Here is a 12,345-nt window from a genome sequence, read left to right on the forward strand (position 1 = left end):
TTGTTGTTCGCTCAGTTCCGTCGTGGTGGTGGCAGCGGCGGCGCACGGTGGTGAGATGTTAACTGCCTCACTTGGTATACGGAAGGCTGTGGATTCGATGCCGACCGCCAACGGCTGGATATTTGGAGTTTGCACGTCTCTCTCTCTGTGGTCGCATGGATTTTCTCCAGGTCCTCCGGTTTTACCCTCCACATTTTGAAATATGCATTTAGGGTATTCGGCTGCTATCAATTTCAACGTGATAAGCCACTTTGTTGAGTTATCATTTGTGGCCAGGTCGCTTCTGAAAAAGAGCTACATAGCTCAGTGGGCCCTTACCTGATACAATAATTTATAGTTTAAAGTTTAGTTTATTAAATGAGTGTGCGTGGATTGCGGCAGGGATATGAAATTCGGCGCGGCGCAAGCTTTTGCATTCTGTGAGCGAGTTATTTTCAACAATCGTGAGCCCGTTGAAACTATGTCGAGTAACTTCCAAACGAGATTATTTTCGTATTTGGAGATAGAAAAAAAATCACATTTGCACTGCCAAATGTGATCCAAGTTCTGCACTTTTAATGCCACGATTTAATGATGCAGTGACTTGGTTGTGTTTGTCACGCCCGCTTTAAACTTGACATCTTGCGGGAGGTCGCTCATTCTCCTCTGCTGACCGTGGTCTACAAAACAAATACGCCCATTGTTTCCGTACACTCTCTTGAGATGTGGTCACATATAGACGCTATATTAAACCAGCGTTGTTTTGTATCGTATCAACCAGATCCGGGCCAAAATAATACTAAACACACGACCACATGGGCAACACTCTCTCACTTGCCAGTTCTCCCCAGTCACGGTAGTAACCTCTGCTCGTCCTGGCAGATGGATCTGGCGGCCGAGATGGAGGAGGAGTTTAACCGGGGCTTGCTGGCCTACGGACTGGCGCGTCACCGGGGGCTCTTCGACTCCAGAGGGAGCCTCGGGGGCGGTGGCGGCGGCGGCGGCGACGAGGAGGATGGCCGCGGAGGCCCGGTCGAGACGACGTGCCTCCTCCCGCCGTCCCTGCTCGCCACCCCGACCACGCCGGAGAAGGGCAGCGGCCCCCCTCCTGCGAGCTCCTCTTTCCTGGCACCACCGCCACCTTGCCGGGAGCTGATGGTGGAAGCCGAAGAGACTGACCTGGACCTGCACGAATCGCACGTCTAGCCGTGCCCCACGTGGCGATTTCTCACGCGGAGGGCGCACGCTAGCTACCTCGTAGTCCTGTGCGGCGTAGCGCGGTTCGCACGGGCCCCTGCGCAAGGAATGAAATGGGGCCTCCTGGTCCAACGGCCCCCGTCTCTTCATAGCCTGACACCTGGCCTTTCATCCCATCCAGTGGGACCCCGACGCAGTTGCACCGCCTGCACACTTGACAGCCACGCCACTCTTCCTAACGCAGGAATCCATCTTCGCCGTTTAGTTATATAAGCATTACTCTCTCTCTCTGATAATCACGGATGTCCATTTTTTTGCGACATTGTAGAAGAATCTGGCCAATGAATTCATTAAATTATCGACTGGGGAATTGTAGCCTGTGGCGATGGCACACGTGTCATTAATGCCAACCCAAGTTATGCTTCAGAATAGACCCGCATTTATCCCATCATGGAGAGTGTCTTATAATGTTATTGCAATTGTCATTTGTTTTATTCCACGGATTTATGTGAAAAGTGCTATACCAAAAAAAAAGTCATACGTTGCTCATCCATTCCTATATTTATGTTAGACAGGTTTGTGCTCATTTATTTGGTTATTTATTCCATATTACTTAATTGAGAACACAGGTTGTTCAATCACGGTGTCCTTTGCTTTCATGTGGAGTTCACAACTCTACTTCAACCAGGGTGTTAAGTCTCATTGTCTATTCACGCAGAGTGTAACAGGTGTGACAGATTGAAAGAAAAGCAGTCGATAATTACACGTGAATAGCGAATGAATAAGTAATAGAAGTGGGTCACGGCTGTAAAAATAGTTGTTACACATTTATAAGACATTTATAAATAATTGAAATCTTTACTTGGGTCATTTCAAATGAAGGTTCCCCACGTATCATTGCCAAAGTGGGGGAACATGTGTCCTCATAGCAGGAGCAAAGTGTGCAGATGCAAAACATTTGGATATTGTGACGATACCTGTACAGATAAGGCCAGCCTACAAAAAGGCAAGGTAATATTACAATGCTTAATGGAGAGGCATTCAACAGGGTCATTTGGGATTGTACTAAATGTTCTCTCGTTACATCATCGTTTAACCCACGCACTTGTATACTTTACCAATGGGTCACAGATGTATGGCAATATATACGGTGTGTGTCCGACTGTTCATTGTATGTGTGTGTAGATCCAGTAGACAATATTAGAACGGTGTGAGCCTGCAAACAGCTGCTGCCAGTAAAAATAATTTGCTCGATTCCAGGCTTACTGCTCATGCAAAAAGATATCTCTTGTACAATCCCCGCAAATAGCATGTGATATTGCTAAGAGCGAGTCAACTTACTGGCAGCAGCTATATACAATAGGTTGCCTTGGTGCCAGTATCTCCTACTGGTAGTAGTGTCTGCCGTGTGTGTGTGTGTCACGTTCTTGTAATGCTGCTACTGGTGTTGAATGTGCCGAGTTGCACATCTGTGAGCGTGCATTCTGGGATTGTGCTGCGATCCGCTGATGTTCGAATAGTGTTAACGTTCCTCCTAAACGTATCTGCTTGCAGTATTCTGTCCTCTCTGTGACTGTTCTCGTGATCGTGTCGTTTGTTTCGAGAGTCACCGATGTAGTTTGTGCAAAATGTCTTTAGCCATATTTCATAGGCAATACGAGGAACACACTTCCTGACACATAATGTGTGATTTACGCGCGTTGATTCGTCATCGGAATCAAAAGTAGAAACCCGTGGTGGTTGACTTTAACCACCACGCCTGAAGGCCAGCTCACGGCGACGTTTGCGTTGTGATGGAACGGTGCATTCGGTTGAACGTAGTTGATGTCTTTTGTTCCACTGAGTCCATGTGTGATGTTTGTGATCTAAACTTGGGATCTCACAAGCCAGTGAGGTGTGCGTGGAGGAGGTCCAAACTTATCATTCTATCATCCCCCGCCACGAACACTGGAATTCTCTAAAAGTGCGGCGCCTCTCGAGGTCACACAAGGTCTCGTGCTGGTGCAGGAGCACGTTTGGATCATTCCATTTCACGTGGGATGGGGGGGGGGCACATGCCAGCAGACCATCTCTTTGCGCGAAACCCATGCTGTTGTGCCCATGCTATGTGCCATTCACGACGCGTTTTAACCACGTACCAAAGCTGCCTTACTTGTTTGCGTTGCATTCAGTGAAGTGGTCACCCAGACATGTTGCGCGATCATGTGCCAAATGGAATGAGGATATTTGTAGGTATGGGGGAGATAAGGGGCATCCCCCCCCACCCCTATTCTTAGGTTTTTTCGGTAAAGTCACGTAGGTAAAACATTAAAATTAATAAAAGTAAAATAAAATAAAAATCACGACGTTTCGGAGGCAACACAAGATTCCGTCTTCAGGTGGAACCGTCACAGCCACGACAGCTGTATCAAGTAAACGAGAGATTGCAGGAGCTATCACTCCCTTTATATAATGGTTGGAGAAGGGGGGGGGGGGTAAGGGCCAAATACAGCACACTTTTTATTAATATGGTAAGGTGAGGGTGAGCCTTTGTTATGGAGAGGTACGGTTTGTGACTCAACCTGTGACAAGGAGACAACCACTAAACATGGTAAGTTAAATCTTTTTTGCATGGTACGGTTTGTGACTCAACCTGTGACAAGGAGACAACCCCCCCACCCCTCCTTATCACCCCTGCGTCACGTCCAACGCTCTCGAGTCGTGCATCCCACGACTGTGAAGCCACACTCTTCCTCGCCATGGGAATGAGCAGGCATGCGTTGGTCGCGTGTATTTTGGAGTGTGCCATTGTATGCAGGGGTGGGTGAATGTAGCGAATCAAGTGAGCGGGACTGGAATAAGGAGGGCCTGTGAAATTGTACCGGTTTATGCCACGATGTTTTTTTTTGTTTGCTACATTAGCCTTCATGAGCTCGTTTTACTGTCCGAATCTGCATCTCTTTAATGTGCGCCCGTATGTGTGTTACTTTATGTAATTCTGGATGAGCAGTAAAATGTAATGGATATACCGTAATGTCTAATAATGAAATCACTGTATATTATGTACGCACAATAAAACATATATGCCGTCCACAAGAGTATGTGCGTTATTAATATCATAAACCACTGAGGCAGAATTAATACATTTGTTTAGTTCCAATACGGAATGCCCAATGCACCGCGGAATTATTTGTCGTTGGAAACCATGCGTACATTGGATCTTCCAAAGAGGAATGTGTCCTCTCTCCCGCTAATGCATTCTTTCTCTTTCCCGAGGCGGTCTAGTAACGTGATAGATGGCCCAGCCCATCCCTATTAATTAAATCGGGGGCCTGAACTAATGCGACCGTGAAAGTAATATGCATGCTATTTATTTAAATGAGTGTAATTCGAATGTCTTGTTTTGGGAAAGTTTTATGAGCGGTCGGGACTTGGGGATGTTCATGGCGACGTCGGGGCGCTTTTTCACCCGTGTCTTTTGTTGTTGGTGTTGCGAATCTCACGAATCGAGGCCAAGGAGGAAGTAACGAAACACCTTATGGGGCCCCCTCTTCATGTGGCAGCCAAGTTGACGTGACTTGTGCCCACTTGCTTAGTTAAAGCCCCGGAATCCCAAAGTATTTGTGAAAATCTGGGAGTTTGTTTCGGGTTTCTAACGTTTCTGGCCTCGGCTCGACTCATTAAGATGGGGCAAAAGGAGTGGGGCTTTCTGAATAGTGGGGTTTGGTTGGCAGAGGAGTGAGGCGGTGCATGCGAGCGGTAGCCGGGGCCAATTTCAGAAAGAACAACGCCGCTCTACTGGAGGGGATAGTGATTCATACTCTGAGTTTTTTCGGTAAAGCCACAAAAAACTAAGAGTATGAATCCTTGCAGTCACGAAAGCTTCAAATCTAGAAGGGATAGTGATTCTGTGGGTGTGGCGATGTTCAACGTGGGTACGGTTGACCGAGAAAGGTGCTGCTAGTTCACCCTACATCCTGGTAGAGCCTCGCAGATTCACGCAAGCCTTACGCTCGCATTGACATGCATCATGTGTATCTTGTCTCCCATTGTGAACAATCGCAAATGTACTATCCAAGCTTTTTGGTTTTTTCGGTAAAGTCACGTAGTTAGAAATAAAATTAAACAAATCACGACGTTTCGATCGCAACACAAGCGGTCGTCATCCGGCCTGATGCCGACCGCTTGTGTATGGATTCCTGCAGTCACGAACGCTTCAAATCAAGATTGCTAAATTAGACCTATATCCACGTTTTCAAGAGGCTGTGTGCACTAACAACAAATTGCCTTTTGTCAATCCACTGCTGGATGAGCGTCTCCCCATGTCACATTGGTCATGGCAGTTCCTTGACCATACATTACCATCCTGATCAGTGTGAGTTAATGAAAAGGGGTGGCCCAGGACTGATTCAGCTGCCGCTTGGCTGCTGATGTGAGCCATGACCGGGATTGCCAGCTAAAGAGCACAGTACACTCACCTTTGCTTATCTACGTGGACAGTGAAGTGTGTAAGCAAAGAGATATTTGGTCGGGATATAATGACATCAATTAATCAGGCAATCTTGATTGGAAGCTTTCGTGACTGCAGGAATCAGGTAATATTGATTCTAGAGCTCATGATACGTGCGTGGAATTGCGTGTGTGAGAATGCTTTAATCCGGATTGTTTTCTTAATCTGGCTTTATGTGGGTGATGCGTGGCCTTCTGGCATGAATCGCATCACGGCACAGGACGGCCTCTGACGCGACCGCGTGCCGTCGGTGCCCTGATGAGAAAAGCAATCGAGTGGAACGAACACGACAGAGATCATGAGGATTATCTGGTGGCTGTAGCCACTCTCGTGGTAATTTACACAAACATCGATTCACAAACATAACCAGTTTTACCAACATTAACCCGAGTTAGGCGTGTCCTCTGCACCCTCTGTGTTCATTTTGTACATACAATGCGCTTGAACTAATGATTACTCTAATGCCAAATGTAAGCACCTGTCTTTATATCCACGTAATGTACAATATATTGTAGTCTGTCGGCCTATTGGCCTTCCAGGCATGTGTTAGCAGTATTTGTTTAAACACCCCAAGCTATGGATCGGGTCCTCCTTTCTGGGGCTCATCAACAGAGTCTCAACAGATCGTGTTTACCAGATGTTTGTTGGTAAGTGGTATCTCTTTACGTGGAGCGGTGCTGTGTGGGGAGCGGTGGTGTAGTGGTTATCGCGCTGCGCGACAAACAAAAGCGACCCTAGTTCGATTGCCACTCACGGCCAACACCAGTAACGATTATTTGTACCGGTCCTGGGCCCTCACCTAGCTCGGCTCCGCCTCAAATGAGTACCTGGTGCGGTGTGTAAACATCGCCACTGGGTAGGCAAAGGCGGTTGGTCGGGCGTGGTGGTGTTGGCCACCCACCACCTCGTGTGCCGGTCCGCCCTTCACAGGTGCGCGCTAACATAATTTGCCCCAACAGTGTGTTAAGGCTATACGGGCGATCTTTATCTCTATCTCTACACCATGGTCAGTACTGCTGGTTAACGTAACGTCTGGAAGCCCAATAGGCTGATGGAATAAAATAATTTTTATCTCATATTTACGCGGCTTGGTGACAGAAACAGATTTATTTAATGTATGACCGAGTGCTCAACTCTAACATGCGGTGAGGTTTCAATAATAATTGTATCTCAAGGAGGAACTCTTCTTCGACAGAGACAATTCTGTCGGGGAAAATATTAATCGCTTTTGCATTCTTTTTCTTAAAGTTAGTAGGATCAAATTTCGATTTAAAGCTTTCGTGACTGCAGGGATTCATCTTCTTGGTTCTTTCGGTAAAGTCACGTAGAAAGAAAAAATAAAATAATAAAAATAAAACATAAAATAATTCTCACGACGTTTCGGCTACAACGCAAGTAGACGTCTTCAGGTGAAGAACAGGTCTGTCAGATTCTGTCTCCTTGACAGCCCTGTTCTTCACCTAAAGACGGCTACTTGCGTTGTGGCCGAAACGTCGTGAGAATTATTTAATGTTTTATTTTTATTATTTTATTAATTTCTTTAGTAGGATCACTGAAGCAGTAGCAGCAACAATTCTTCTTCTTCTTATTATTTTTTCCCATTACATGGCCTGTGGTGTCGTAGTGTGAGTCTTTTAACTCAATTCCATTCCATAAATTGTCAATAATAATCACAATAAAAAAACACACATTTGTAACTTTAAAGTGAGGCAGCGCTAACGGGCGCACATAACTCACCCCAAAAGACGCCAAACGGCTAAATCCCGAAAGGAACAAAAAAATTAAAATGCATTTCGCTGTTTACATTTCTCAAAGGGGACTTTATCATGGGCGAGTAAGCTGGCATCTCCCACGCGCTGAAACAGCACAAATTAAGCGTCGTAGGCACCCACGAGTGGCGGCTCAGCGAGGGCTACTCGTAGGTGGTTACCCAGCATTACGCGAGTTAATATTTCAGTTAATTGAATTAAGTGGAGAATGTTGCCAATTGTACGCGCCTGTTGTTGAATGAGCACTAGCACGTTGTAGTTATACTGGTAGGAACCTCCTGGTTACACCAGCCCACCGGGGATTATTGTGTCCATCGTGCAGGCAGTGGCTGGGTGGGGAGGTAGGGGCTGGGTGGGGAGGTGAGGGTGGGGAGGTGCTGGGTGGGGAGGGTGGGGCTGGGTGGGGTGGGGAGGGTGGGGAGGGTCTGGGTGGGGAGGGTGGGGAGGGGCTGGGTGTGGAGGGTGGGGGGGGGGGCTGGGCTGGGTGGGGAGGGTGGGGAGGGTGGGGAGGGGCTGGGTGGGGGGTGGGAGGGGTGGGGCTGGGTGGGGAGGGGCTGGTCATCCCGTGGTGCCCTTATACAACTCAACGTTTAACCTACTCACGCCGGCTTGTGCCCGCCCTCACAGTCGGGCATATTTGCGGAATACACCACGCCGCCGTTGACCCTGGCCATTGACCGAGCAAACCAACGTTCCTACCAGCTCCCTCCGCAAGAATGTGTTACTCGTGTTATAAAGGTGCACGCTTGCCGCACCTCCGAGTAGCATAGTTGGATACGTAAGGTTGGAAAGAAGTTCAACATACATACAACGTATTTCACGATATATGGGGAAGTGTAGTTAATGTGTAGGCGACTCTCGGCGTCAATTAATATTGCAAAGTGACACTCAGGGCAAGGCGTTTTAGTTTTACAGACTGTATTAAATTATTTTCAAAGAACGAGGTTTACACCGGTTTTCCTAACACTTTGACAACTTTAAGGGACTGCTTCATGTAAAAAAAGGGATCAATCCGTATTTTAACATCGGGTAATTTCACCAGCAATAGCCTGCAGTTTAACTCAGTACGTGTCACTTGAGTGCAGTGCCGATAACAAGATATTGTAATATGCACGTGTGTTGTCCGTCAGGACTTCGCGTACAGCCCGGACACGTGGAGGTTGATAATCATCAGTCAGCCGTGGGCGTTTAAGCTTTATCTGTGTGAAGGATGTAAAACACACAGTGTATGATCGCAGCAGCAGCAGAAGCAGCAGCGTCCCTTTGGGTTTGAATTTGGGACCCCACAAGTCGCTTTGCTCATCCGTGTGCTTCACGGTAAGTTAAGGTGTGATGAAGCAATTGCTATTCGGTTTGGAGTAGAGGATGTATCGTGTCCATTTGTTCTTTATTCAAGAGCGTAGACATCGTCATGCAGTTTTTTTATTTGGGAACGGCTATGGCAGTGCTTCTTAACCTTTACTGCAGCCTTTGCACCCCTTTGGTTATCAATCGTAATAAAAAGTATGTTAATAAATACATACCTGTCAACCCCTTATCAAAGTTCATCCTACAAAGTCCCATCACAAGGGAGAAACACAAACAAACAGACACACTTTTTTTGCCCGTATTGAAACGGCTATACGCCGTATGGACCTGAAAACTCAATTTCCTTCTACAAGAATACAGGTAAAATGTATGGGTTGACAGGTATGTAAATACATCGGTTTGATGAAACAAAGTAGTTGAGCTTACATGTCCTTGATTAATTTGTCTTTTACCTTCGAAAAGAGCTGGCCTTGTGTCACACCCCTTGGGGGTACATGCACCCCAGGTTTAGAACCATTGGGCTCGGGTTTGATCTTCAGTGAGTGCTGTCCGGGTACTGAACTCTGAAAAAAAAATATTTCTTCGCCCCTCCCCTGCTGTTGGTGGGCGATGGGGGGAGGGGGCTTGAAATTAAACCCTGGGATCACCCAAACTGGTTCAGCAAGTGACGATTCATGATACTGTCGTACACACATGCCGTGGCTTAGTGTTGGCTTGTATGTTGTTTGTTGTTGTTGTAAACATTCGGTCGACGGTTTGTAAGATTGCACACGGAATGCTTAAATAAGCCCTATCTCGAAACACCACGTATTTGCGCAAACCACTCAATACAAGGGGTTATGTTTTTTTGGTTTGTTGCTGAGCAATGTATAACAATATTTTTGTAGTGTCAAACAAAACTTGCATCCGATGAATACTCATAGCGGCACTTCGGTGTCAATGGCGACCCCTCCATCCTTGTTTTGTTCAATGTAAACGGTCGTTGGCAGCAACGAGAGGACACGTCTTCATTCACCAACAACATTTGTAGCACGCGCACATTTAACTTTCAAGGGACGGATGCGCGCAATAATAAATTCTAGAACAGTGGTTCTTAACCTGGGTTCGATCGAACACCAGAGGTTCGGTGAGTCAGTCTCAGGGGTTCGGCGGAGGTTAAGACACACACGCCCAACTCGTATGATTGTGCACCAGTAAAACATATACCTATGTTTTGAATTTGAAAAAATCACATTTTATTTTTCCAATTAATAAGGGTTCGGTGAATGCGCATATGAAACTGGTGGGGTTCGGTACCTCCAAAAAGGTTAAGAACCACTGTTCTAGAACGACAAACGTCTTCGGATTCTCGGACACATCACAGCCCGCACCTGATTGCGTGCGCGTGTGCGCCTCATACCAAATGCGAATAGGGAGAGGTGCCAAGGCGATACAGCTGCAAGCAATTGGCAAGCTCGTTACGTAAGGCGCGCAGCTGCCTGCGATTCTCTGCAGAGGGCATCGCTGCCGCAGATGATCAAGAGCGCTCTCCGTGGTGCTGAATACGGTACCCGTGTAATGATAGCAGGCCGTGTTGTAGTACTGCGGAATTACCACCACCACGGCTACTGCCTCCGCCGCTCGCGAACGCGGGCGAATGAATCACCCTGCTAACGACCTACGCACGGCATCGCACGTAGAATATCAACAAGCACAATTGAAATAGAAGAACTGCGCACGTACAGGCGCGCGTGCAAACAGATAGGCGCGCAAAGAAAGGCTGCGCCCTATGAGGACACACACAACAACACCCTCGGACGATTGGGTCGAACGTCGTGGCGCTGTGCCGTAAGAATCCCCATTGCTGCATAAGTGACCACGTAGGGAACAGGGAGGCGCTCTCGCTCTCTCCCCCCCCCCCTCTCCACCCCCTCCCTCCACCCGCTCCCTACACCCCCTCCCCATCTTTCTCGCTCGCTTGTCATCACGTATGTAGCATGCAGAGCCGGCAGCGGAGCCAGCGAGCCACAGCCGAGCTCTTTTTTAATGAGATACGGCGAGGCAGGGAGCGAGGGGGCTGTGGCTGGAGACCCGGATTCGGCGCTGCGGATGGCTGCTGTCCTTAAGCGGGCAGCAAAATGAAGGGGAGAGGAAGCGAGGCAGAGTTGTAACCTTTTTTGCGACTCAGCCCCCGGGATCTTTGCGCTCGCTTGTGCGTCTGTGTTTCGTTTTATTTTTTTTCCTCCCCCCACCGACGGGACCTAGGAGAGCCTAAAGGAAGGGGCAAGAAGGAGGAGCGAAGGAGAAAGATGTCCTCGGCTAAGGATGCGGGCGGAGGAGCGCAGCATGCCCAGTACGTAGGGCCGTACAGACTGGAGAAGACGTTGGGGAAGGGACAGACAGGTTAGTGTGCTCCAATCTCTTTCTGTTCGCACGCACAAACACACGCGGCGGCGGGCGGGCGGCGCGCTGCCTAACGTGGCACGGGGGGTGGGGGGGGGGAGGGTTGGAGACGCCGGGAGACGCGGGGAGACGCCGGGCGGGAGACGCCGGGAGACATGGGGCTCCCTTCCTGCCGCACGGCTTGCGTGCTGGTGCCGCCGCAGTTTGCTCGTGTAGTGCAGCCCCGTCATCTGCACCACGGCGTATCGCAACTTGAGTCGCAGCGTGTTAAACGCTTCGGTCTGCGTTGCCGAAACGCGACGGAGTCGAGCTTACATGACGATGTATTATCCAGCGGTAAATATCAGCAGGCATGACACAGCATTTGTTAATACGCACAAAGACTGCCTAACACAAGGAGGAATATCGGCTCTTCAATTTGGCTAGGTCACGCACTGTGTGTGTATGGTTGTGTGTGTGTGTTTATGATGCCGCTGTCGGTTCGTGATGGTGGTGGCGTGTATGAAAATTAAAAGTGCGGTGAAATCTCATTGAGGTTACGTGCAGCACGCGTGCGGCGCTACAAACCCTGCGTGCCCCTGTGCAGCCTTCGAATGCAGTATCCATAACACCTGCACACGTGTGCAGCACGACCACTACGGACGGTCAGCCCGTCTACATTCAAACAACCCATTGAACATGTTGTGATGGAGCTGTGTGTGTGTGTGTGCGCGTGGTCGCGCAGTGGTTATAGAACAACGCTTCGAATTCGGCCACCTGAGTTCGATTCCCGGTCATAGTTAACGTCGGTGGCAGGTGATATCTGTATCGGTCCTGGCTCCCCGAGACCTAGACCGGGCGTGGTGCCGGTTTCACCATTCCCATGTGCGCTGTGCCGGCCTTAAGAGGTGCTGCCTAACAGAACATGCCCTGACAATCTGTTAAAGGCTGTACGGAAGGTGTTCGTCTTTGTACGTGTATTAGTGTAGCGGTTAGCGCGCTGCGCTACGAACCCAGCGACCCGAGTTCGATTCCGGCCCCACGGCAAACGCAAGTGACGATTATCGGAACCGTTCCTGGGCCTCACCTAGTGTGATGTGTAAACATCGCCACTATAGAGACAAAGGCGGCCGGGCGTGGTGCTGGTCATCCACCCTCTCGTGTGCAGTGCCGGTCTTCGTAGGTGCTCGCTAACCGCATTCGCGCAAACAGTCCAGTAAATGCCATGCTGGGGATCTTTGT

At 48.7% G+C, this 12,345-nt stretch overlaps 2 protein-coding genes across 9 annotated transcripts in view; both read left to right on the forward strand.

Moving 5' to 3' along the window:
• The window catches only part of UNC80 (unc-80 homolog, NALCN channel complex subunit), a 122,748-nt gene extending 118,507 nt beyond the window's left edge, over positions 1-4,241 (forward strand). Inside the window, 1 exon segment of the mRNA XM_061564383.1 lies at positions 862-4,241. Coding sequence (XP_061420367.1) covers positions 862-1,185 — 324 coding nt within the window. The 3' untranslated portion in view covers positions 1,186-4,241.
• A 6,463-nt stretch (positions 4,242-10,704) lies between these two features.
• Positions 10,705-12,345, forward strand: part of BRSK2 (BR serine/threonine kinase 2) — a 196,820-nt gene continuing 195,179 nt past the window's right edge. For all 8 annotated transcript variants that reach the window (XM_061564384.1, XM_061564385.1, XM_061564386.1 and 5 more), the window contains exon 1: positions 10,705-11,124. In XM_061564384.1, the coding sequence (XP_061420368.1) occupies positions 11,031-11,124 (94 nt within the window). In that variant the 5' untranslated portion in view covers positions 10,705-11,030. The remainder of the gene's footprint in view (positions 11,125-12,345) is intronic.

The sequence above is a fragment of the Lethenteron reissneri genome, chromosome 33 (genome assembly GCF_015708825.2).
Source record: "Lethenteron reissneri isolate LAM-NWPU_2019-01 chromosome 33, ASM1570882v1, whole genome shotgun sequence".
Lineage (NCBI taxonomy): Eukaryota > Metazoa > Chordata > Hyperoartia > Petromyzontiformes > Petromyzontidae > Lethenteron > Lethenteron reissneri.